This window comes from Pelophylax lessonae (genome assembly GCF_965119305.1).
Source record: "Pelophylax lessonae genome assembly, chromosome: 7".
Classification (NCBI taxonomy): domain Eukaryota; kingdom Metazoa; phylum Chordata; class Amphibia; order Anura; family Ranidae; genus Pelophylax; species Pelophylax lessonae.
In genome coordinates, this window is record NC_138774.1 from 52,264,582 (window position 1) to 52,291,983 (window position 27,402).

General features: G+C 45.7%; 1 protein-coding gene across 1 annotated transcript in view; it reads left to right on the forward strand.

Annotated features, from left to right (window-relative positions):
• The window catches only part of LOC309560357 (proteasome subunit beta type-7-like), a 53,643-nt gene that overhangs the window by 4,863 nt on the left and 21,378 nt on the right, over positions 1-27,402 (forward strand). The window contains exons 2-3 of the mRNA XM_082263984.1: positions 13,774-13,867; positions 13,958-14,055. Of these exons, the coding sequence (XP_082120110.1) occupies positions 13,774-13,867; positions 13,958-14,055 (192 nt within the window). The remainder of the gene's footprint in view (positions 1-13,773; positions 13,868-13,957; positions 14,056-27,402) is intronic.

Genomic DNA, 27,402 nt, shown 5'->3' on the forward strand with positions numbered 1-27,402 from the left:
TAAAAATATATTTTAGCTATAACTAAAATGGCTGTTCCCTCTTCCCCTTCACTTTGAGTGATCGCTGGGTGGACATCCAGTCTGTCGGACCCGCTGATTGGCTCCTGCTGTGTCCAATCACAGCGGAAGCGAGACTCCGGCGGCGCACGTGCGCGTAGCCCCAGAGCCGAAGAAGAAAATCATTTACAGGTACATGATTTTGCGCTTTTAAGTGCCTCCCTGCCACAGTATATGTATGTGGGACGATCCTTAAAGCGGAGTTCCACCCTGAAAAAATTTTTTTTAGCTAAAAATACCCCCGGGACAGTCAGGGCTAGTGCATTTCAGCAACGATAGCCTTTGAACTGTCCCCGGTTTCACTTACCTTTTAGAAGAAATACTTACCTTGAAAATGTCTTGTCCAGCGCTGCCATCTCAGGTGTGGGCAGCTGAAGCCGGAGCGTCCTCTTCGGTATCCTTTTCGGTGACGTCGGAGTCCCAGAATGCCCTGCACTGGCCCTGCTCATCACTTCCGGTGCAGGCGCGGCATCCCTGCACATCCCGGTATGCCCAGAAGCTGTTTAGCAGGGAATGACGCGCCTGCACCGGAAGTGACGAGCAGGCCAGTGCAGGCGCATTGACTCCTGGGATCGATGACGCTCAGCTCCCAGGAGTCAATGCAAGCAGGAAGTGACGGCGCGGGCTGCGGCCGCAGAGGGAGGAAGAGGAAGGAAGGTAAGTATATTTTCTTTAACAACAAGGTAAGTAAATAAAAAAAAAAATTAAACTATCCGATTCTTTTTCAGGAAAAAAAAAGAAAGCGGATGGTGCAAAGTTGTTTTCAAGGCCGGAACTCTGCTTTAAGTGGTTAACTAAAAAATGCACGTAATGCACGTATACACAAGGAGCATTTATGGCTCTAGTGTTAATTAATTTCAATGACCAGAATGAATTATTATTCTGGACAATGGAATTAATTCATGCCCAAGTACTTGGTGCACCTAAGCGCAACTAAACACGTTTTACGCATTTAAAGGTGTCAAGCATTTTTTTATGCCAAAACACTGCTCCCAGGAGAAAAGACGTTTAGGAGAGATAGCAAAAACGTCCATAGTGTATGACGTCTTATACATAAAACACAGCTCTAAGGCCCCGTCCACATAGGGGCAATCCGACTTCCAGGGGCGACCTCGGAGCGGCCGCCATGGACTTCATAACATTGAAGTCTATGGCGGTCGCCTACGGGTCGCCCCAAAGAAGCTCCGGACCCTTTTTCTAAGTCGGAGCGACTTGTGTCGCTCCTATTAGAACGGGTCCGCAGCTTCCCTATGGAAGGCGACCTACGGCGACCTGTGAGGCGACCAGGTCGCCTCACAGGTCGCCTTAGTGTGAACGGGGACTAAGACTCCACTTATTAAACACTACAGTACCCTTTTTATAGTAGATAATTACACATACCAAAGAGTACAGGTAAAAATGAGCAACCAGTTGCCAAAACCTGCTATTTAACCCTAGACTGACAAAAGGGGCTATTTAGAACCCCTGAAACATGTTAGCTTCTCTTTTTTTTTTTATTAGGATTTTTATTAGGAAATAAACACGAGATCTCAACCACTGCTCATGTTAACCACTTGCCGACCAGCCGAGCCACCGCAGTTTTACGGCGGCAGGTTCCCGCGAATCGCCGTACCTCACTCGCCAGCGCGGGTAAGCTGATCCGGGGGCCAGCGGCTGGGAGCACCTGCGATCGCTCCCCGTGAAGAGGGAACCGAGGTCTGCTGTTGTAAACACAGCAGACTGTTGTCCTCTCTGGAATCAATGCAGAGCTCCTGTGTTCCTCCTATTTATGAACACGGGTCTCTGTATTGATTTCACAAGCCCACCCCCCCCCAGTTAGAAAACACCCCCTAAGGGTGTTTTAACCCTTTGGTTCCCCCTGGGTAACTCCTTCCGTGTCAGTGTCATTATTACAGTAACAGTGCATATTCTTTAGTACTGATTACTGTAGTAATGTCACTGGTCCCCCCAAAAGTGTCAAAAATGTCAGTTAGGAGTCCGATCTGTCCACCGCAATGTCGCTGTCCCACTAAAAATCGCTGATTGCCGCTATTACTAGCAAAAAAATATAAATAAATCTTTCCCCTAGTTTGTAGATGTGATAACTTTTTGCGCAAACCAATCAAAATACACTTATTGGCATTTTTTTTTACCAAAAATATGTAGCAGAATACAAATTAGCATAAAATTATTTAAAAAAATAATAATTTTTAAAAAAAATTTGGGTGGAATGTTATATAGCAGAAAGGGGAAAATATTGTTTGTTCAGAATTGTCGCTCTTTTTTTGCTTATAGCGCAAAAAATAAAAAAATAATCGCGCAGGTGATCAAATGCCACCAAAAGAAAGCTCTATTTGTGGGGAAAAAGGACATCAATTTTATTTGGGTACAGCGTCGCACAACTGTGCAATTGTCCGTTAAAGGAACGCTGTGCCGAATCGCAAAAAATGGCCTGGTCATTAAGGGGGAAAATCTTCAGGTCCAGAAGTGGTTAAAGGCAAACGCTGGTCACATGCAGACCGTGCGTCTACACATGTGCACTTGAGTAGTGCTGTCTAAATTCTGCAAAATACAGAATCAATAAATAAAGCATTAAATGAGTGACTTCATTGTCACTACCCATGTCAAGATCATAGGCGTGCGCAGGGGGTGTGCCAGGTGTGCCTGGGCACACCCTAATCACTACGCTGTAGGATGGAGAGTGGGGAAAGGGGCTAGTAAAGCTGTAATTTACTGGTGCCTTCCTTTTCCAAATGAACATTGTGAACACAACTAGGTTTACTATGCTTCAGTTTGTGAATTAACAGGAAGCCGCTCAGCACAGAGCACTTCCCATTCATTCACTGTCCAATGCAGCTGAGGCTGCAGAGAAAGGCATGTGTGTTTGAGCTTTGGGGTGCACACCCTAATGCAATAGGCTGCACACACCTATGGTCAAGATGTGATGTTTTCTGCATTAGCAGCTATGAACGTATGAGTCGGTCTTTTATAGTAACTAAGATGGAGAGCTTTGCTTGCATCCATGAGGATATTGTTACAGTCGGTAGTAACAGTGAGTGATATATACCGTATGTATGCAGAATATCAGGATAGCTATCCAAATTACTGAGGTGTGTGCTCAAAGATTTGTGATCACCTTGGTGCATTATATATAAAAGTCCTCTGTATTGTCCTAAGAACTACAGGTCTCAGCATACTAGGATTATTGACGACCAAAGGGCAGACAATAGGACTAGTCTTTATCTTAAAGCAGTATGAGGCCTATCAAATGCCACGTGTATTAAAAAGGACACCTAGTTTCACTTTCACATTGCAGCCATTTTCCAACTTGCTGTATAGCAAACATTTATTTTCTATTATGAAATGCACCAGCATTTTCTGCCCATGCAAAAATCTAATTTTTTAACTTTTTAACTTGACAGGCTGGCATGTAATCTGAAGTATTTTGTATAATCTATACTGTACAGCTACCAAATATCCCTCAAATGGAACAAAATCATTCAGTCCCTTGTCCTTCTTAGCTGTCCCTCTTTTTGGCCTGGTGTAGAGAACTCTAGAAAAATGTATTATTTTAAAAGGAATTTCACTAAACCCCCCCAAGTTTTTTTTTTTTTTTAATACTCCCTTAGTATTTAAAAAGATTATCAGAAAAAAATAGAATCCAGCACTGGTCTGATGGGATCTGCCATTCCATCCTCCATAGCCGAGTCCTCTGCCACCACCTTTGCTATTAACATCATTGAAGGTTGGCTGTCTCTTACGGGTCAGTCATGATGACACACATTAGCTCTTGCCCTGATCTGGCCAGTCCCATCTTAAGAGCATTAAAGGGCCCCGGGCAATGCAGTGCACTGGGGCCCTGGCTACACAATCACCCACAAGAATGAAAATGCAAATTATTGATAAGGCAATATTTATTGGTACAGCAGTGCCAGGCTAATGACAGCTTCCAAGTTGGGTGGCTGGGTCCGGTGAACACACACACACGGATGGGGGTCGGACAGGCATTCCTGCAGTTGTGGGCTCCCCCTCCATGGCCTAAGAGGCCGGACAGCAGCGCAGGGCCGACAGGTGCTTGCCACCTGCTAAGTTCGGGAATTGGGACTAATGCTTGGCTGGTGCTGGGTCGCTGGGCAGGTGGGGCCCCCCAGGCAACTGCCCAGCGTGTCCATTCGGTAAGATGGCCCTGGATCTGGCCACTATAATGTAAATTGCTTCAGGGTTATGTGATGTTGATATTCCAGGAGGCCTTTAGGAGCAGTGGCTGCATCATTGTTACCTAAGTTTGAATCGCAAAAAATGGGGGTCTGGAATGAAAAAAAAAAAAGTAAATAAACATAACTATCAAAAAATAAAATATAAATTCACTTTTGCATGTAGGTATAGGACACACCACCTGCCACGCCCCTTAAAGGATGTTTATACAAAAATAATAATTTGTAAACCTACAAGTGCTTTTTTTTTGTTTACCACTACGTACTATTCCTTTAGAGCCTTTTCACACTGAGGCGCTTTTTAAGCACTTTGGCGCTAAAAAAAGCACCTAAAAAGCTCACAAAAACCTATTCCCAGTGAAAGCAATGAATGCTTTTACAATGGGGCGGTGTGCTGGTGGGGCTTTGAAAAAGATCCTGCAAGCAGCATCATTGGACCATGTTTGGAGCGCTAAAAAAAGGGCCTCAAAATTGCCGCTTTCCATTGAAATGAATGGGAAGAGCCTCAAAAGTGGCTGAAAAGCGATTTGAAAAGCGCCTCAAAATTGTTCTTGAAGCAGTTTTTGAGTGACATATCTATAAAAAAAGTGCACCACTAATGCCTCAAAAGAATCTGAAAAGCGCTCAAGTTCTATGCGCAGTTTTCAAGCACCTCAGTGTGAAAGGGAACTAATACTGGCTTTTGAAATTTACAAATGCAGCAATTTAGAAATTGGATGAAAGGTTTAGCACTGGTTAACACTTTTTTAAATATAAAAAGTGCATTTTATAGGCTCTTTTCATTAAATTCTGTGTCCCTTCTTCTCCAAACGTACCTTTGCTCATTCCGGCCAAAAAGTTCAATTTTAACCTTATCGGTCCACAGAACTTGTTTCCAAAATGCATCAGGCTTGTCCATATGTTCATTTGCAAAGTTCAAATGCTGATTTTTGTGGTGAGGACGTAGAAGAGGTTTTCTTCTGATGACTCTTCCATGAAGACCATATTTGTACAAGTATCTCTTTATAGTGGAATAGTGTACCACAACTCCAGTGTCTGACACATCTTTCTGGAGGGATCGTGCAGTCAAACGTGGGTTTTGAATTGTTTTTCTCACAATCCTGCGAGCTGTTCTGTCTGATATTTTTCTTGGTCTTCCAGATCTTGCTTTAACTTCCACTGTTCCTAAATAACTGCCATTTCTTAATTACATTCCGAACAGAGGATATTGACATCTGAAAACGCTTTGCTATCTTCTTATAGCCTTCTCTAGCTTTGTGAGCGTCAACTATTTTCAGTTTCAGTTTTCTAGACAACTGCTTAGAAGATCCCATGGTGCTGATTGTTGGGGCAAGGTCAGATGAGTCTGGGCATTTAAAACCTTTGAGATTGACATCACCTGGTCTTCCCAGACGATGATTGAGAACAATCCATGACACTGGCAGGTCTCAGCCTTGCAAAGGGGGCAGTGCATGCTATAAATTCTGCAGGGTGCCCAAACTTTTGCAGACACCATTTTTTTGTTTTCTGTTATTTTGAAAGTGTCAGTGATGGAAATAAAATCTAACTTTTGTTGACATATTATAAGAATGTCTAATCTGTAATTTGATGCCTTTTGGAGATTTTTCCATCTTTCCCTGGCTTCTTTATGCACATTAATACAAACTTTACCTGGGGTGCCCAAACTTTTGATCCCCACTGTATATATATATATATATATATATATATATATATATATATATATAAATATTAGAGATCGACCGATTATCGGCAACACTGATATATCGGTGGCCGATATGCACTTTCCCTGATATATCTGAATCGGCCTTTGGATTTACCGATATTGCCGATACTTAGGGAAAGTGCATGTATCGGGGTAATGCCTGCAGCTAAAGGCATCTCCCCGGTACCGACGGTCGGCTGACTTGTAATAACAACCGATGTGGCTGAGAAGCCGCTTGGCTGTCATTACAAGGAGCGGGAGGGGACGTCCCCCCCTCCCGCTGCCTTCCGCGGCTTGCCCCGGGTCACCCGTCCCACTGGGAGACCTGGGCATCCTACCTGCATTGCCGCCGTCTGACCGGGTCTCCATTTTTTTTAATTCGGTGCGGAGTACCCAGAAGTAATGTAATGAATTTAAAAAACTTACAGCATTCATTTTGAATGCTTTTAAGTGCAGAGGAGGTGTTTGGGGTTTTAGACCCCCAGATCCCTCCACCACAGTACCTGTAGACATTAAAAAAAAAATGTAATGTCCGAAAATATCGGCCGATGCCGATATCCCATGACCAAAATATCGGTATCGGCGTTAAAAAACGATATCGGTCAATCACTTATATATATATATACATGATCCTGCGCAGCACAACTGCTACAGCAACTGGTTAAGATCAATAGCATTATGATCGCTCACAGGCAGCAAGTGCTCTATCATGGCTCTGGCACAGTGTATCACATAACATGGCTGACAATTGGTCATAAGCAGTGTTGCGGTAGTTACTCAAAAAATGTAACTAGTTACTAGTTACTTCTGTAAATTGTAATGAGATTACTTTACTAGTTACTGCATTTGAAAAGTAACTTCACTACTTATTACTTTACTTTCCTCTTTCTTAACTGACCGTGTAGAAGATACATGACACTCTTTCTGCATAGAGTTTATTGTATAAACACAGGCTTTGGGAAACATGAGAACAAAACCTGAAAAAACAGAATAAGACATAAAGTGCAACAAAAAGTCATAAACTTCAACCCTCTCTATTCTTCCAAATAACGATTGTATCGCACGGCTTGGGTAACGCAGGAAAGCGCGTTCCTATAGTCTAGTAAAGTAGTGTAGTTACCTCCTATAGTCTAGTAAAGTAGTGTATTTACCTCCTATAGCCTAGTAAAGTAGTGTAGTTACCAATATTAGCATTGTAACTAGTTACATTACTTAGTTACCAAAAAAAGTAATGTAGTTACTGTAATCAGTTACTTTGTAACTAGTTACCCCCAACACTGGTCATAAGTTAACAAAAACAGCCCCCTTCCTGTGAGTTATACCGTCCTTGATGCCAGAGAGACAGGCACAGTGCAATGTAGTCTATTCACAGACATCCCCAAAGCCCCCCTGTGTTGAAGCCTTGAAGGTACTGGCAGCCCCACGATGGGATCCGCTTCCCCTCTGTTCCTGCTGCTGGACACTGTCAGCTGAGCTCAGCTGCCTCTCTCTGCCTGTCCCCGCCGCCGCCCACCTCACAGCCTCTCAAGTCTCACTCTCTGGACCCCGGCTACTACTGGGTGGGGAGCAGAGGAAGATCCCTCCACCGGGGAAGGCAAGGAGATGGGCAGGCAGGCAGCTGGCTGGGACTTGAGCCAAGGTAGAAGAACATGCAAGCGGGCCTATAGTTACCCGAGATATATCCCGGGTAACTATAGGCCGGTCAGCCTAACATCAGTAGTCTGCAAGATTTTGGAGGGGATGTTAAGGGACCACATACAAGACTTTAGTAATGAAAACGGTATTATTAGTAGTAATCAGCATGGATTCATGAAAAATCGTTCTTGCCAAACCAATCCATTAACCTTCTACGATGAAGTGAGCAGCCACCTAGATAAAGGTAAGCCTGTGGATGTGGAGTATCTGGACTTTGCGAAGGCCTTTGACACCGTTCCCCACAAACGCTTACTGTACAAACTAAGGAAGGTAGGTATGGACCATAAGGTGAGTACCTGGATAGAGAACTGGCTCCAGGGGAGAGTCCAGAGGGTGGTGATTAATGGGGAGTACTCAGATTGGGCAGGTGTGGAAAGTGGGGTCCCCCAAGGTTCTGTCCTGGGACCAATCCTGTGTAATTTATTCATAAATGATCTAGAGGAGGGGATATCTAGTACAATCTCAGTATTTGCGGACGATACTAAACTAGGCATGCCAATATCTTCTATGCAGGATGTGGAAACCTTACAAGCGGACCTGAACAAAATAATGGGGTGGGCAACTACATGGCAGATGAGGTTTAATGTTGAAAAATGTAAAGTAATGCACTTGGGGGCCAGAAACACGAAAGCAAGCTACTCACTGAGTCAGATGGAAAAGGACCTGGGGGTGCTGGTGGAAAACAGGCTTGGCAGTGGCATGCAAAGCCAAGCCGCTGAAAGCAAAGCCAACAGAATACTGGGATGCATAAAAAAGTGGATTCACTCCAGAAATAAAGAGATTATTCTTCCACTCTACAAGACTCTATGTAACTATGTAACATGCGCCCGAAACTGAAAAAGTATTCCCTCCGCTCTGACCAGCACATGATCATCAGAAAGTGGCACGAGTAATGGAAAAACTACACCCCCAGGCGATTAGGAGTGGCGGTGCAGGGGTGTGTAATTTAGAATATATATTTTTTTTTATTTCTGCACTGACTGTCCTTGAAATTTCCCGGTCCCCTGTTCAAATCCAATCCGGGAAAAAAACGGGGACAGACTTGGTCCAGGGACAATGACCGGGGACATCTGGTCACCCTAGTTGTAGTGCCCTACCCTTCAAAGGCCTGATGGTGACTCCCAGAGACAGGGAGGGCCAACACTCCTCCTCAGGGCGCAGGGTACTAGGCATGGTGGGTGGTGTACAAGGTAGAAAGATGGGCGCCAGTCACTTTTATGCTTGAACAAAGAGAAGTTTTTTTTTCTCACAACAGGAACAATGTGGGAGAGAGGGGTAGGGTACAGGACACCCTTAGTCAAAAACAGCAGATTGGCAGACTCCTAAGAGAAAAATGTAGAAAAGGTAGACAGCAGTACAGAAAAAGAGCCTTTAAGCTGAAACCAGCAATCTGTACTTTGTAGCATAAACTGTCTCCTGTAGCAACAATATTCAACTCATGGAAGGTGCAGGAACTCTCTGGATGATTCCATCTTAACGCTTTCCCAGGCTCTCCATGGTTCCCAGGTTCATGGAAGAGTCACCATTGGTACTTCATCTCAGGTCTTCATCCTTTCCTTCATGCTTCCTGGTAGTGAGCAGGCTCTCCCTTACAGAGCCTGGTTAGGCCTCAGGCTTCAGGCCTACCCAGCAGCAGCTGTTCCTCACACAGGACAAAGACCACCTGACTTCCTCCAAATAAATACACTCTCCCGGCATGCTCAGCGACCAGTATGATTGGCTAAGAAAAGTATACATATTCAGAAACCTAGAATCACTGTAATTCATCACACTAATATAAGAATTAAGCCAGAGGGTAAACGAAAAAAAAAAAAAAAAATCACTGTTGTAGACTGCAAAGTGGGGCAAGGTTTAAATAAAGCAAAGTATGCTGGAGTAAAGCTGGCCATACACTAATAGAATTTTGTTCACAATTTTTTTCTTTTAAGAACATTTGTTTAAATCTCTGCTGCTTAGTGAGGTCAAATTGGTGTTTGTTTTCAACCACAGTGATGAGGCAATCCTAAGGAGCAGGATGGAAATTTTTCTTGAATGACTGAATTTCTAACAGTAAATGTGGTTTTCGTCCTGATGAAGTCCATTCATTCCAAAATAAAATGTTAAAAGCAAACTCAATTTTGAAGTCATTGAATGTACTGAGAATTTTCGTACAAATGTTTGTTAAAAAATCTGGTAGTGTATGGTCAGCCTAAAGGTCTGCTTCAACGAAGCCTTTCACCCAATCTCTACATTGTTACATGTTATTTTGAAAAGACAGTTAAGGGAAAAGTGGTGAAAAAACACAATATGGGCTCTTTCACACGGAGCGGATCTCATTGTGATGCGCTTCGGCACTTTTTTTTTTTCACGTAGCAGATGACATTTGTCTCATCCGCTCCGTATGTCCGCATATCATCCCATCCGTTTACGGATGATATGCGGACATAATGTAAGTCTATGGGCATTGCGGATGTCAGCGGATGACACCGCTGACATCCGATTTTGCTTCCTTTCCATTTTTTGAACGGATGAAAAAAAAGGTTCTGTTCCATTCCAAAAAACGGAACAGAACTGAAAGGAAGAAAATCCGCAATGCCATTGACTTACATTATGTCCGCAAATCATCCGCAAAAAATAGGATGATTTGCGGACATACGGAGCGCCCGTGTGAAAGGGCCCTTATAGGTTAACCACTTGACATCTGGAGGATTTACCCCCTTCATGACCAGGCCACTTTTTGTCATACGGCACTGCGTTACTTTAACCACTTTAAGACCGGAGGATTTGGCTGCTCAAAGACCAGGCCCTATTTTGCGATTCGGCACTGCGTGACAATTGCCTGGTCATGCAACGCTATACCCAAACGAAATTGACGTTCTTTTTTTCCCATAAACAGAGCTTTCTTTTGGTGGTATTTGATCCCCTGTGCGATTTTTATTTTTTGCACTATAAACAAAAAAAAAGCAACAATTTTGAAAAAATAACAATATTTTTCACATTCTTTTATATGAAATTCTCAAAAAAAAAAAGTAAAAATCAAAATTTTTTAACATTTTAGGCCAATTTGTTTTCTGCTACATATTTTTGGGAAAAAAATCGCAATAAGGGAATTTTGATTGGTTTGCACAAATGTTATTGCGTTTACTAACTATGGGAAAGATTTATGTAATTTTTATTGTTTTTTGTTTTCTTTACTAGTAATGGTGGCAATCTGTGATTTTTTGCGACATTGCGGCGGACAGCTCGGACCCCTAACTGACATTTTTGACACTTTTGGGGGGCACCAGTGACATTACTACAGTAATCAGTGCTAAAAATATGCACTGTTACTGTAATAATGACACTGGCAGGGAAGGGGTTAACAGTATGGGTTATCAAGGGGTTAAATGTGTCCCTAGGGGCGTGATTCTAACTGTGGGGAGGCGTGGCTTGTGAAGTCATCACAGAGATATGTGTTCCTATATAGAAGGATCACATGAGCTCTGTGATCACTTCAGGGAGAAGTACGGACGGCTGTGTTTACATCAGCCACCCGTCCTTCTCTGTCAGCAGTGGGCGATCGCGAGTGGCCGGCGGCGATCGGAGCTGCCTGTCACACGCACTAGCTTTCCCGCTGATGAGCGGGAGCGCGCCTCCGGTGGCGTGCGATCGCCCCTAGCTCCTCCCAGGCGAGGGCCGTACATGTTCGGGACTTTGCCTGGGAGAGCCAGACTGCCGCCGTACATCTGCGGAGTGCGGTCGGCAAGTGGTCAACTGACGTCGTGTGGCGCTGTTCCCAAATAAAATGTATGTCATTTTTTGCCACAAATAGAGCTTTCTTTTCGTGGTATTTAATCACCACTGCATTTTTTTTATTTTTTGCGCTATAAACCCAAAAAAAAAAAAAAAAATCTATTTTTTACTTTCTGCTATAAAACACATCCATAAAAAATGTTGTAGCACCCTCCTACGTAGGTGCTAGGTAAAAGCATCTATGCTCCTTCTGCTTATCAGGGTAGTCTGATCGGTTAGGTTGCCTGTTGCATGTTTCCAGGTGTGATTCACTGGGTCTAAGGGAGTGTCCCCACTGCATCCAATAAGGGAGCTTGTTGGACAGTGGAGGAAACGCAACCAGTGACACATTGGCTTTTATGGGAGTCCCGGTGGGAGGGCACTCTTGCAGTGCATCCTGGGATGGCTCATAAAAGCCAGGGGGGGGGGGGCATGTGACAGGGCGTCTTTGGTGGGAAGCAGAGTCCCAGGAGGAGGCTGACGGCTGTCTCTCCTCCTGTTGCATGAGGAAAGTGGTCCTAGGCAGTCGGCCTAGTGGACCAGGTGTGGAGCTGAGCTGCAGAGGATCCAGTTAAGCTGACAGTGGAGCTGCTGGCAGAGTCTTCCGGGAAAAACAGTGCCCGTGAGTACCAGGGGACTTGCCAAAGGGTCTGCCCAGGCAGGGGGACCACTCCAGTGAAGTCAGAGGATCAAGGAGCTAGCTCACACAGAGTGCCAGAATAAAGGGGGTGCCGTATAGAACCCTGAAGAGTAGGGACAAAGGGGGTGCCAAGTAGGAAGAGCGATTGACAGTACAGTACAGTTCATCTAATTCTTCTTCACTTAGTGGCAAGGTGAAGCAGTGGCCTTGCCGCACTCAGCTTTATTCAGAAGTCCCAGCAATTGTGCATAGTTTATCCAGTTGGAGTATCCCACTCATCCCTTCTCCCATCCCAGTTCTCAAATAAAACAACAAAAACCAAAACCCCTAGACTGTTTTCTGACTGAGCCGAGCACTTAGAATATGCTATATCGTCAAATTGTTGCTATGGGTAACCCAGGGGAACCCGTAACCAGCAGCTCCCATTGGAGTAGTGCTACAATGTAAAAATTCCAATTTTTTTCAAACATTTAGGCCAATATGTATTCTGCTAAAATTTTTAGTAAAAAAAAAAAAGCCAACTAAGCGTATATTGATTGGTTTTCGCAAACGTTATAGCATCTATAAACTATGGGATATAATTATGGGATTTTTATGTTTATATATTTTTTTCAACTAGTAATGGCGGCGATAAGAGAGTTATAGCGGGACTGCGATATTGCGATGAATTTTGGACACTAACTGACACTTCTGACACTTTGCGGGACACTAATACAGTGATCAGTGCTAAAAATATGCACTGTACTAATGTGTGTACTAAACAGTGTTAATGTGTACTATGTGTGCCTTCAGGGCTGCTGTTAGAAATCGCGGGGCCCTGTACAGACTACCTGGCAGGGCCCCCCCCCCAAGAAAATATTAAAGATATATTTAGCTAAAATTACAACAAAATCACTATTAGCAGACACAAATATAACATAACTCGCATAATTCCTGCTAAATCTAAAAAAAAAACTATGTTGAATAAAAAAGATGAGATGAGAAAAATATACAGGCTGGGCAGTTGGAGCTCAGTGATCAGAGAGACAGAGAAACAAAGTTACAATTTATAAATAAATTCCTGAGCAGAGATAAGTGCTGGGAGGGGGGCCCACACAGGGAGGGGATTAGTGAGGGACGACTGTCTCTTTCTCATCAGATAAAAGCTGATAGCAGGGAGAGGGACAGATCAGATTCAGGTGCTGGAGGAAGATTTCTGTATTTGTTGTCCATCACTAATCCCCCTCTCTGTGTGGGCCCCCCTGTGTGCTCGGGGCCCCCTACAAGAGGGCTGGTGGTCCCCCCCCATCAGCGGCCCTGCATCCCTTCCTCCCCTGTCAGAACTGAGAAATGCCTTGTTTACATAGGCAGATCTCAGTTCTCTGTGTTTAACTTATGATCAGCAGGTGCCGGAGGACATCGAGTGCCCGGCGTCTGAAGATCGGCCTCTGCTGTGAATTATCATAGCAGAAGCGGCCCGCTGGCAATGCATGCCCCCTGCTGGCGGAGGTGCAGGTCACGTATATATACTTGATTCTGCACACAGCTGCCACCCTGTAGGTTAATATATCTGATAAGCAAGAAAGCTTTTTGCACAGTTTAAAAATGAACAGAAGGAAGCAAATACACACACCTCTGTATGGAATACCATCGTCGAATCAAGCATGTATAAATGACTTCCTTGGAAAATGTTACCGTAATAATTTAGGATATTTTTTGCTAAACCTTTATATTTTTCTCCCTTCTTTAACTCTCAGAAATAACAACTTAGAGGCTCAGTGTTCAAGTCTTGGACTGAACCCCCCCAAAGCACGGAAGACAGGGACCACCATCGCTGGGCTCGTCTTTAAGGTAGGAGGCAGTGTGCAGAGAAAGATGGATTGTCAAAGACATGGTTTTACTTTTGGAGCTGACTCTTTTTTTTTTTTTTAATCTTTTCAGGATGGAGTCATTCTGGGAGCGGACAGGAGGGCCACTGATGACATGGTAGTGGCGGATAAGAATTGTGCCAAGATTCATTACATCACTGACAATATATAGTAAGAATTATAATGTTATTTTATTACTTCTTTCATATGTTGGAAATCTGAAAAAAGGCTACATTTTGGGTGGAGTAGACCTTTGTCTGATCCTCCGCTAGACCCTTATTGAACTCTGGGGGGGACAACCCCCATCATATCGGTGACCACTAGTGGGCGAGTGATGCAAGGCTTCAGAGTAAGGGCTCTTTCACACAGGCGGACTGTTCAGATCCGCCTGTCTGTTTTTTTTGGCAGATCTGAACGGTCCCCCCATGCATCCCTATGGGGCATCGGATTTCAGCGGAGACATGTCTGCTGACATCCAATCCGATCCGTCAAATCTGGACGGATGGAAACCCTATTTTCCATCCGTCCAGCGGATCGGATCGGATAGAATGAGAACGGCCCAACGGTCCGTTCCCATCCGATTGTCCCATAGAGATGCATGGGGAACTGAATGGGATACAAGTCCATCACCAAACAGCTTGCTTCGATTATTCGCAAACGGAGGAAACCCAAAAAAACTGTCAGTCTCTCTCAGTCTTGGGCTCCATGCAAGATCTCACCTCGTGGAGTTTCAGTGATCATGGGAACAGTGAGGAATCAGCCCAGAACTACACGGGAGAGTCTTGTCAATGATCCCAAGGCAGCTGGGACCATAGTCACCAAGAAAACAATTGGTAACACACCGTGCCATGTAGGACTGAAATCCTGCAGTACCCACAAGGTCCACTTACATCTGATTCGAACCGTCAAATCTGGACGGATGGAAACCCTATTTTCCATCCGTCCAGCGGATCGGATTGGATGGGATCGGATGAGAACGGACCGACAGTCCGTTCCCATCCGATTCCCCCATAGAGATGTATGGCGAACTGACAGCTGTGTCTCCGCACACAGTGCGGAGAACAGCTGTCATCCTCCTGCTCAGCGGAGGATCGGCGGATCGATCCCCTGCTGAGATAAGTGGAGTCCGTTTGATGGACACATAGTGTGAAAGAGCCCTTAATGATGGAAAAGTCTCTTAGGGCCCTTTCACACAGGCGTTCCATATGTCCACAAATCATCCTATTTTTTTGCGGATGATTTACGGACATAATGAATGTCTATGGCATTGCGGATGTCAGCGGATGACACCGCTGACATCTGATTTTCGTCCTTTCAGTTCTGTTCCGTTATTTTTAACGGAACAGAACCCTATTTTTGTTCCGTTTAAAAAACAGAACGGATGCAAAATCGGATGTCAGCGGTGTCATCCGCTGACATCCGCAATGCCCATAGACATACATTATGTCCGCATATCATCCGCAAATGGATGGGATGATATGCGGACATACAGAGCGGATGACACAAATGTCATCTGCTACGTGAAAAAAAAAAAGTGCCGGAGCGGATCGCAATGCGGTCCGCTCCGTGTGAAAGAGCCCTTAGTGTGTATTTATTGGTTTGCGCAAAAGCTGTTGCGTCTAGAAACTAGGATGGGATGATATGCGAATCCGTGTCCGTGCAAAAAAAAAAAAAAAAAAAGGACCGGAGCGGAGCCAAAAAACTGAACGGCCGTGTGAAAGAGCCCTTAGCCAGACTATCACAGCTGTCCCAGGTGAGGTTGTAACTATAATCACAGCATGCCATGCAACTGTCATAGACCAAACATCTATAAAAGCCTGGCTGTGGCTTTTCAAGGCAAAAAATTGACTATGCTATGATTGCCTCTTCGTGTCCCATTAAAAAAAAAAATAAAATCTTGTCCCATACTATTCGACCCCAAATTTATATTTATCTCCATCTGGAAACTGCAGCCTTCTGCTAAGTTTACATTATCCAGTCTAAATTTTCCTTCCCGTATGTCATGCCTGCTCAGAGGGTCCTCATAAATCTCAATGGGGAGGCCTTATATGAAGCTGGAGATGCTTGAGAGAAAGCCCCATACAAATCTACAAGGATAGGACAAATCTACTTGGACGATGTCACACAGAAGATTTGTTCTATCCTTGTAGGCTTTGGTTGTCAGATTCAGATAAGTATATATCTCTGGCGGGGGGAAACAGGGTACGTTATATCAGAGACGCTAGTCAGGCGTAAAAGTGTACTTCTCTTGAAAATGCAATTACTCTGGTATATATTGGTATATTTAAAGCCAACATTTATTTTCATAAATTCTGGATAGCGAAGGGAATAGGTAAATCCTTGGTCAGGTTTTTTTTTTGTCATCTCTGCCCCATTCCAGAGATTTTCCTTCACTTCCTGTCTTGTAGACACAGCAAGAAGTGAGAGGAAATTGTGAGAAAGTCTCTTAAAAACCAGGATTATTACTTGGGTATAATTGCGATCCATCTATGGACACCCAAATACTTTCTATTATAAAACATTCCCAAAAAAAAAAAATGTAAAAATGAAATGTTTTCATCATTTTAGGCCAATTTACATTCTGCTACATATTTTTAGTAAAAAAAATCCCAATAAGGCCCCTTTCACACGGTCGGCATTCCGTTGCGGACCGTTCTCTGCTCGATCCCCGCTGAGCCGGCGGATGACAGCTCCGTCTCCGCACTGTGTGCGGAGAGGGAGGTGTCAGAGCCCCGCTGCTCTCTATGGGGAATCGGATGAGAGCGGACCGCCTGTCCGCTCTCATCCGATCCCATCCGATCCGATCCCCAGGACGGATGGAAAATAGGGTTTCCATCTGTCTGGATTTCACGGACAGGATCGGATGCTGATGGCAGCGGGTGTCAGCGGACATGTCTCGCTGCTCCATAGGGCTGATTGGGGCATCCGATCAGATCCGCCTAGAAAACTGACAGGCGGATCTGATCGGAACGCCCGTGTGAAAGAGCCCTAAGGGCCCTATCACACGGGCGTTCCGCATGTCCGTATATCATCCTATTTTTTTGCGGATGATATACGGACATAATGTATGTCAATGGCATTGCGGATGTCAGCGGATGACCATCCGCTGACATCCGATTTTCGTCCTTTCAGTTCTGTTCCGTTATTTTTAACGGAACAGAACCCTATTTTTGTTCCGTTTAAAAAACAGAACGGATGCAAAATCGGATGTCAGCGGTGTCATCCGCTGACATCCGCAATGCCCATAGACATACATTATGTCCGCATATCATCTGCAAATGGATGGGATGATATGCGGACATACAGAGCGGATGACACAAATGTCATCTGCTACGTGAAAAAAAAAAAAAGTGCCGGAGCGGATCGCAATGCGGTCCGCTCCGTGTGAAAGAGCCCTAAGTGTGTATTTATTGGTTTGCGCAAAAGCTGTTGCGTCTAGAAACTAGGGGAAAGATTTGTCATTTTTATTTGTTTATTTATTACTAGTAATGTCGGCGATCAGCGATTTTTAGCGGGACTAAGACATTGCGGTGGACAGATAGGACACCTAACTGGCATTTTTGACACTTCTGGGGGGACCAGTGATATTACTACAGTAATCAGCGCTAAAAAGATGTACTTTTACTGTAATAATGACACTGGCAGGGAAGAGGGTTAACACCAGGGGCGATCAAAGGGTTAAATGTGTCCCTAGGGGGTGCTTTCTAACTGTGGGGTGGATAGACTTGCTGCATGAACACAGAGACATGTGTTCTAAATAAGAGGAACACCAGATCCCTGTGTTCATAACTGGATGTGACCTTCATCCAATCCCCATGACCACTTCAGCTCGTGGCCATGCCCATAGGCGTGCGCACAGGGTGTGCTTGGGCACACCCTAATAACCCTGTGTCGATCAGATTCCCCCTGTTTGAACCCCTGATATTTCAGCAAAGCCCCCTAATGGCTCCTACAATTTTATAAAAAATACTAAAATTGTAAGATATAATAAAAAATAAAAACTACTGACACCATCCACTGCCCTGACACCACTCTCTGCCCTACTGACAGCGTCCACTGCTCTACTGACACCATCAGTATACATACATGTATGTGTTTGAGCTTTGAGGTGCACACCCTAATGCAATAGACTGTGCACACCTATGGCCATGCCCCCATCAGTCAAGGCTCTCTTTCCCTAAAGGGATATGGAGGCCTTCAGTTTGCCCCCGTATAGGGTTGAGCGGACACCTAGATGTCCGTGTTCGACGGGTTCGGCCGAACTTTAAAAAAAAGTCCGGGTCCGTGTCCCGGACTTTTACCGAACTTTTCCCGGACACCGAACCCCATTGAAGTCAATGGGGACCCGAACTTTAAGGCACTAAAATGGCTCTAAAACACCAAAGGAAAGGGCTAGAGTGCTGCAAATGGCAGCAAAACGTAATTAAGAGCATGGCAAGTGCTCTGCAAACAAATGTGGATAGGGAAATAACTTAAAACAACAAAAAAAAACAGAAAAATAAAACAATGTTCTTCTTCATCTCTGAAGGACGAGGCCCATATGGAGTAGGAGGGAGGTTGAGGTGGTGGTGGATGTGGCGGTGACATAGGCGTGCGCACAGGGTGTGCTGGGTGTGCCTGGGCACACCCTAATCACCTAGGGCACATAGCATTGCCAGTGAGGAGATGGGAAAGATCTCCCTGGGACCTGCTCTGCTCTATTTCTCCTTGCCTACAGGTACATGGCCCCGATACATTACTCTCCCTGCTGGCAAACACATGCATGTGTATTTCAACTTTGGGGTGCACACCTTAATGCAATAGGCTGCGCACACCTATGGGCGGTGTAGGTGGAAGCGGCGGTGGAGGAGGACCAGGGCCGGATTAACAGCATCATGGGCTTGGTGCTGAGGATTTTGAAGGGCCTTAAGGGCCGTGCCTTGCCATGCACCCAGAGGAGGAAGGGTGCAGCCATGCATGCCTAATTCAACATGGGATGCTGTCTCTGAAGCCCATAAACACATCCATGCATCGCCAACTGTCCCTCCTTGTCCGGCCTTCACGCTGTGTGGGGAGGTTCTGAGGGTGCTGCCTGGGGAAGCGAGCATAGAAGCCAGACTTCTGTGTTTACAAGTGACAGAAGAGCGGTAACAGTGAATATGGCCAACCCGGGGCCTATATAAAAGGTAGGGGCCTGGAGCTGCAGCTCCAATAGCCCCTACATTAATCTGGCCCTGAGGAGGAGGACGAGGTAGCCAACACTGCTTCTTTTCAAAAATTTTAAATGAGGGTACACCCCAAAAGAGTGAGAAAGAGCAAAAATGGAACAATGGGTGGGTAAGGTCGGTATCCATTGCTATTCTGCATAAGGTACGGAAAAGTCCCGTGGGATCCATGCCTGGTTCATTTTAATGAACGTGAGCTTGTCCACATTGTCTCTGGACAGGCGGCTGCGCTTGTCTGTTATAACGCCCCCAGCCGTGCTAAATACCCGTTCAGATAATACACTGGCTGCAGGGCACGCCAGCACCTCCAAGGCGTAAAGGGCAAGCTCAGGCCATGTGCCCAATTTGGAGACCCAGAAGTTGAAGGGGGCAGACCCGTCATTCACTACATGTAGGCGTGTGCACACATACTGCTCCACCATGTTGGTAAAATGCTGCCTCCTGCTAAGACGTTCCATCTGAGCTGCTGGTGCTGCTGTTTGTTGTGGCGTGCTGACAAAGCTTTTCCACATTTCGGCCATGCTAACCCTGCCTTCTGAGGTGCTGGCGGTGCCCTGGTTGCGTTGGCGACCTCCTCCTCCTCCTCCTCTGCCTTGTGCTTCCACTGTGGCCCCGCTGTCAGATGGGAATGCCAGCAGCATGGCGTCTACCAGCGTGCGCTTGTACTCGCGCATCTTGCGATCGCGCTCCAGTGAGTGAATTAAGGACGGTACGTTGTCCTTGTAACGGGGATCCAGCAGCGTGGCCACCCAGTAATCAGCACAAGTTAGAATGTGGGCAACTCGGCGGTCGTTGTGGAGACACTGCAGCATGTAATCGCTCATGTGTGCCAGGCTGCCCAGAGGCGACGAAAGGCTGTCCTCTGTGGGAGGTGTATCGTCCGTGTCCTCTGTATCCCCCCAGCCACGCACCAGTGATGGCCATGAGCTGGCCTGGGTGCCACCCTGCTGTGAACATGGTTCCATCTCCTCCTCCAGCTCCTCCTCCTCCTCATCCTCCTCATCCTCCAGAACTGTGCCCCTGCTGGACAATTGCGTCCCTGGCGTTTGCGTGTGCAGGAACCCACCCTCGGAGCCCCTTGCGAATGACTGCCCTGAAAGCCTTGGAAATGTTACCTCTTCATCCTCCTCCTCCTCCTCATCCTGTGCCACATCCTCTTCCATCATTGCCCGAATTGTTTTTTCAAGGAGGCATAGAAGTGGGATAGTTAAGCTGAGAACGGCGTCATTGCCACTGGCCATGTTGGTGGAGTACTCAAAACAGCGCAACAAGGCACACAGGTCTCGCATGGAGGCCCAGTTATTGGTGGTGAAGTGGTGCTGTTCCGCAGAGCGACTCACGCGTGCGTGCTGCAGCTGAAACTCCACTATGGCCTGCTGCTGCTCGCACAGTCTTTCCAGCATGTGCAAGGTGGAGTTCCACCTTGTGGGCACGTCACATATGAGGCGGTGAGCGGGAAGGCCGAAGTTACGCTGCAGCGCTGCCAGGCGAGCAGCAGCAGGGTGAGAACGCCGAAAGTGCGCACAAACGGCCCGCACTTTCTGCAGCAGCTCTGACATATCGGGGTAGTTTTTAAGGAACCTCTGCACCACCAAATTCAGCACATGCGCCAGGCAAGGGATGTGCGTCAAACCGGCTAGGCCCAGAGCTGCTATGAGATTTCGCCCGTTATCGCACACCACCAGGCCGGGCTTGAGGCTCGCTGGCAGCAACCACTCATTTGTCTGCTGTTCCATGCTCCTCCACAACTCCTGCGCGGTGTGTGGTTTGTCCCCCAAACAGGCAAGTTGTAAAACTGCCTGCTGTCGTTTACCCCTGGCCGTGCTGAAGTTGGTGGTGAAGGTGTTACGCTGTCCGGATGAGGAGGCGGTAGAGGATGAGGAAGCGGAGTAGGAGGAGTTAGGAACAGGAGGCAAACTGAAGCGCCCTGCAATCCTCGGTGGTGGAAGGACATGCGCCAATTTGCTATCTGCCTCAGGCCCATCCGCCACTGCATTTACCCAGTGTGCCGTTAGGGAGATATAACGCCCCTGACCGTGCTTACTGGTCCACGTATCCGTAGTTAGGTGGACCTTGGCACAGATGGCGTTGCGCAGTGCACACCTGATATTTTCCCCCACTTGGTTGTGCAGGGAAGGGATGGCTTGCCTGGAAAAGTAGTGGCGGCTGGGCACGACGTACTGTGGGACAGCCACCGACATAAGGTTTTTAAAACTGTGCGTCTCCACCAGACGGAATGACAGCATTTCAAAGGCCAATAATTTTGAAATGCTGGCATTCAGGGCCAGGGATCGCGGGTGGGTAGGGGGGTACTTCCTCTTCCTCTCAAGTGTTTGGGAGATGGAAAGCTGAACGCTTCCACGGGACATTGTGGAGATGGTTGTTGGTGACCCAGGTGGTGGTGTTGCTGACAGATCGTCTGTTTGCGGGGTGGCAGGTGCCGGTATCACTACAGATGTGGCTGGAGCGGCCGAGACTGCAGCAGAAGAGGAAGCAGGATGAGCCAGAGACGTTTCTTGGTTTTGAAGGTGTGTACTCCACTGCAGCTCGTGCTTTGCACTTAGATGCCTGATCATGCAGGTTGTGCTCAGGTTGAGAAGGTTTATGCCTCGCTTCAAGCTCTGATTGCACAGGGTGCAAACCACTTGTGTCCTGTCATCAGCACATTTTCTAAAGAACTTCCACGCTAGAGAACTCCTTTGAGCTGACTTTGGTGCGCTCGTTCCCTTGCTGCGTTGGGCAGTAGCGGGCGTAGTGTCTAGGGCACGGCCGCTCCGCTTCTGCACCCTGCTCCCTCTTCTGCTGTGCTGGTGGCTCTGTGCGACCACCGCCTCTTCCTCCAAACTACTCAGGTCACCTGCATGACGTTCATTCCATGTGGGGTCGAGGACCTCATCGTCCTCCACATCATCTTCCACCCAGTCTTCACCCCTGCCCTCCTTGTCGGTCTCCACAATGCTGAACGCCGCAGCAGTTGGCACCTGCGTTTCGTCATCATCGGAGACGTGCTGCGATGATCCTTGCATGTACTCATCTTGAGAAATAAGTGGTTGGGCATCGCTGCACTCAATCTCTTCCACTTCTGGGGCAGGGCTAGGTGGATGGCCCTGGGAAACCCTGCTGACAGAGTCCTCAAAAAGAATAAGAGACTGCTGTATGGCTTGGGGCTCAGACTGCTGGCCTGATTTGCAAGGGGGTGAGGTGAAAGACGGTTGGACATTGGCTGCAGGTGCCAACTCTGACCTTTCTGCAGTAGACTGGGTGGGAGACAATGTGAAGGAACTGGAGGCACTGTCAGCAGCAAACCAATCTACTATCGCCTCAACTTGTTCTGGCCTCATCACTTCTAGGGGCGTTTGATGCCCTACCAAATACTGATGCAGGTTCTGTCGCCTACTCACACTTGAGGAAGGTGTTTCACTTGTGCGTGTAGCTGGCACAGATCGACCACGTCCTCTCCTTGCAACAGGAGCTCTACCAGCAGCACCACGACCCAGGCCACGGCCCTTATTTGACGGTCTCCTCATATTTCTGTAATTTAAGATCTTGCCCTAGAAAGGTTTTTATTGAATAGCGGAATAGGAAATATGATCCAAAAAAGTGTATGTATCTCGCACGTACAAAACCACACTAGGCCCCAATTACTATTGTTTCTACCCCTAAAAGGATGGATGAGGAGTAGGAGGAGTATGGAACAGACAGCACCCTCAAATCTTCAGAAGTATGAGATGAACCCCAAAAACTTGGAAAGGTGGATCTCACACGTACCGACACAGACTATCCCGCAATTCAATTGATCCTCAAAGGTTTTTATTGAATAGCGGAATAGGAAATATGATCAAAAAAAGTGTATGTATCTCGCACGTACACAACCACACTAGGCCCCAATTACTATTGTTTGTACCCCTAAAAGGATGGATGAGGAATAGGAGGAGGAGTATGGAACAGGCAGCACCCTCAAATCTTCAGAAGTATGAGATGAACCCCAAAAACTTGGAAAGGTGGATCTCACACGTACCGACACAGACTATCCCGCAATTCAATTGATCCTCAAAGGTTTTTATTGAATAGCGGAATAGGAAATATGATCAAAAAAAGTGTATGTATCTCGCACGTACACAACCACACTAGGCCCCAATTACTATTGTTTGTACCCCTAAAAGGATGGATGAGGAGTAGGAGGAGGAGTATGGAACAGGCAGCACCCTCAAATCTTCAGAAGTATGAGATGAACCCCAAAAACTTGGAAAGGTGGATCTCACACGTACCGACACAGACTATCCCGCAATTCAATTGATCCTCAAAGGTTTTTATTGAATAGCGGAATAGGAAATATGATCAAAAAAAGTGTATGTATCTCGCACGTACACAACCACACTAGGCCCCAATTACTATTGTTTGTACCCCTAAAAGGATGGATGAGGAGTAGGAGGAGGAGTATGGAACAGGCAGCACCCTCAAATCTTCAGAAGTATGAGATGAACCCCAAAAACTTGGAAAGGTGGATCTCACACGTACCGACACAGACTATCCCGCAATTCAATTGATCCTCAAAGGTTTTTATTGAATAGCGGAATAGGAAATATGATCAAAAAAAGTGTATGTATCTCGCACGTACACAACCACACTAGGCCCCAATTACTATTGTTTGTACCCCTAAAAGGATGGATGAGGAGTAGGAGGAGGAGTATGGAACAGGCAGCACCCTCAAATCTTCAGAAGTATGAGATGAACCCCAAAAACTTGGAAAGGTGGATCTCACACGTACCGACACAGACTATCCCGCAATTCAATTGATCCTCAAAGGTTTTTATTGAATAGCGGAATAGGAAATATGATCAAAAAAAGTGTATGTATCTCGCACGTACACAACCACACTAGGCCCCAATTACTATTGTTTGTACCCCTAAAAGGATGGTTGAGCAGTAGGAGCAGGAGTATGGAACAGGCAGCACCCTCAAATCTTCAGAAGTATGAGATGAACCCCAACAACTTGGAAAGGTGGATCTCACACGTACCGACACAGACTAACTCGCAATTGAATTGATCCCCAAAGGTTTTAATTGAATAGCGGAATAGAAAATATGATCAAAAAGAAAGTGTATGTATCTCGCACGTACACCACCACACTAGGCCCCAACTACTATTGTTTGTACCCCTAAAAGGATGGTTGAGCAGTAGGAGGAGGAGTATGGAACAGGCAGCACCCTCAAATCTTCAGAAGTATGAGATGAACCCCAAAAACTTGGAAAGGTGGATCTCTCTCACACGTACCAACACAGACTATCCCCCAATTTAACTGATCCCCAAAGGTTTTTGATTAAATAGCGGAATAGAAAATATGATCCAAAAAAAGTGTATGTATATCACACGTACACAACCACACTAGGCCCCAATTACTATTGTTTGTACCCCTAAAAGGCTAGATGAGGAGTAGGGGGGGTATGGAACAGGCAGCACCCTCAAATCTTCAGAAGTATGAGATGAACCCCAAAAACTTGGAAAGGTGGATCTCTCTCACACGTACCAACACAGACTATCCCCCAATTTAACTGATCCCCAAAGGTTTTTGATTAAATAGCGGAATAGAAAATATGATCCAAAAAAAGTGTATGTATATCACACGTACACAACCACACTAGGCCCCAATTACTATTGTTTGTACCCCTAAAAGGCTAGGAGTAGGGGGAGTATGGAACAGGCAGCACCCTCAAACCTTCAGAAGTATGAGATGAACCCCAACAACTTGGAAAGGTGGATCTCTCTCACACGTACCAACACAGACTATCCCCCAATTTAACTGATCCCCAAAGGTTTTTGATTAAATAGCGGAATAGAAAATATGATCCAAAAAAAGTGTATGTATATCACACGTACACAACCACACTAGGCCCCAATTACTATTGTTTGTACCCCTAAAAGGCTAGGAGTAGGGGGAGTATGGAACAGGCAGCACCCTCAAACCTTCAGAAGTATGAGATGAACCCCAACAACTTGGAAAGGTGGATCTCTCTCACACGTACCAACACAGACTATCCCCCAATTTAACTGATCCCCAAAGGTTTTTGATTAAATAGCAGAATAGAAAATATGATCCAAAAAAAGTGTATGTATATCACACGTACACAACCACACTAGGCCCCAATTACTATTGTTTGTACCCCTAAAAGGCTAGGAGTAGGGGGAGTATGGAACAGGCAGCACCCTCAAACCTTCAGAAGTATGAGATGAACCCCAACAACTTGGAAAGGTGGATCTCTCTCACACGTACCAACACAGACTATCCCCCAATTTAACTGATCCCCAAAGGTTTTTGATTAAATAGCGGAATAGAAAATATGATCCAAAAAAAGTGTATGTATATCACACGTACACAACCACACTAGGCCCCAATTACTATTGTTTGTACCCCTAAAAGGCTAGGAGTAGGGGGAGTATGGAACAGGCAGCACCCTCAAACCTTCAGAAGTATGAGATGAACCCCAACAACTTGGAAAGGTGGATCTCTCTCACACGTACCAACACAGACTATCCCCCAATTTAACTGATCCCCAAAGGTTTTTGATTAAATAGCGGAATAGAAAATATGATCCAAAAAAAGTGTATGTATATCACACGTACACAACCACACTAGGCCCCAATTACTATTGTTTGTACCCCTAAAAGGCTAGATGAGGAGTAGGGGGAGTATGGAACAGGCAGCACCCTCAAACCTTCAGAAGTATGAGATGAACCCCAACAACTTGGAAAGGTGGATCTCTCTCACACGTACCAACACAGACTATCCCCCAATTTAACTGATCCCCAAAGGTTTTTGATTAAATAGCGGAATAGAAAATATGATCCAAAAAAAGTGTATGTATATCACACGTACACAACCACACTAGGCCCCAATTACTATTGTTTGTACCCCTAAAAGGCTAGATGAGGAGTAGGGGGGTTATGGAACAGGCAGCACCCTCAAACCTTCAGAAGTATGAGATGAACCCCAACAACTTGGAAAGGTGGATCTCTCTCACACGTACCAACACAGACTATCCCCCAATTTAACTGATCCCCAAAGGTTTTTGATTAAATAGCGGAATAGAAAATATGATCCAAAAAAAGTGTATGTATATCACACGTACACAACCACACTGGGCCCCAATTACTATTGTTTGTACCCCTAAAAGGCTAGATGAGGAGTAGGGGGAGTATGGAACAGGCAGCACCCTCAAACCTTCAGAAGTATGAGATGAACCCCAACAACTTGGAAAGGTGGATCTCTCTCACACGTACCAACACAGACTATCCCCCAATTTAACTGATCCCCAAAGGTTTTTGATTAAATAGCGGAATAGAAAATATGATCCAAAAAAAGTGTATGTATATCACACGTACACAACCACACTAGGCCCCAATTACTATTGTTTGTACCCCTAAAAGGCTAGGAGTAGGGGGAGTATGGAACAGGCAGCACCCTCAAACCTTCAGAAGTATGAGATGAACCCCAACAACTTGGAAAGGTGGATCTCTCTCACACGTACCAACACAGACTATCCCCCAATTTAACTGATCCCCAAAGGTTTTTGATTAAATAGCGGAATAGAAAATATGATCCAAAAAAAGTGTATGTATATCACACGTACACAACCACACTAGGCCCCAATTACTATTGTTTGTACCCCTAAAAGGCTAGATGAGGAGTAGGGGGAGTATGGAACAGGCAGCACCCTCAAACCTTCAGAAGTATGAGATGAACCCCAACAACTTGGAAAGGTGGATCTCTCTCACACGTACCAACACAGACTATCCCCCAATTTAACTGATCCCCAAAGGTTTTTGATTAAATAGCGGAATAGAAAATATGATCCAAAAAAAGTGTATGTATATCACACGTACACAACCACACTAGGCCCCAATTACTATTGTTTGTACCCCTAAAAGGCTAGGAGTAGGGGGAGTATGGAACAGGCAGCACCCTCAAACCTTCAGAAGTATGAGATGAACCCCAACAACTTGGAAAGGTGGATCTCTCTCACACGTACCAACACAGACTATCCCCCAATTTAACTGATCCCCAAAGGTTTTTGATTAAATAGCGGAATAGAAAATATGATCCAAAAAAAGTGTATGTATATCACACGTACACAACCACACTAGGCCCCAATTACTATTGTTTGTACCCCTAAAAGGCTAGATGAGGAGTAGGGGGGTTATGGAACAGGCAGCACCCTCAAACCTTCAGAAGTATGAGATGAACCCCAACAACTTGGAAAGGTGGATCTCTCTCACACGTACCAACACAGACTATCCCCCAATTTAACTGATCCCC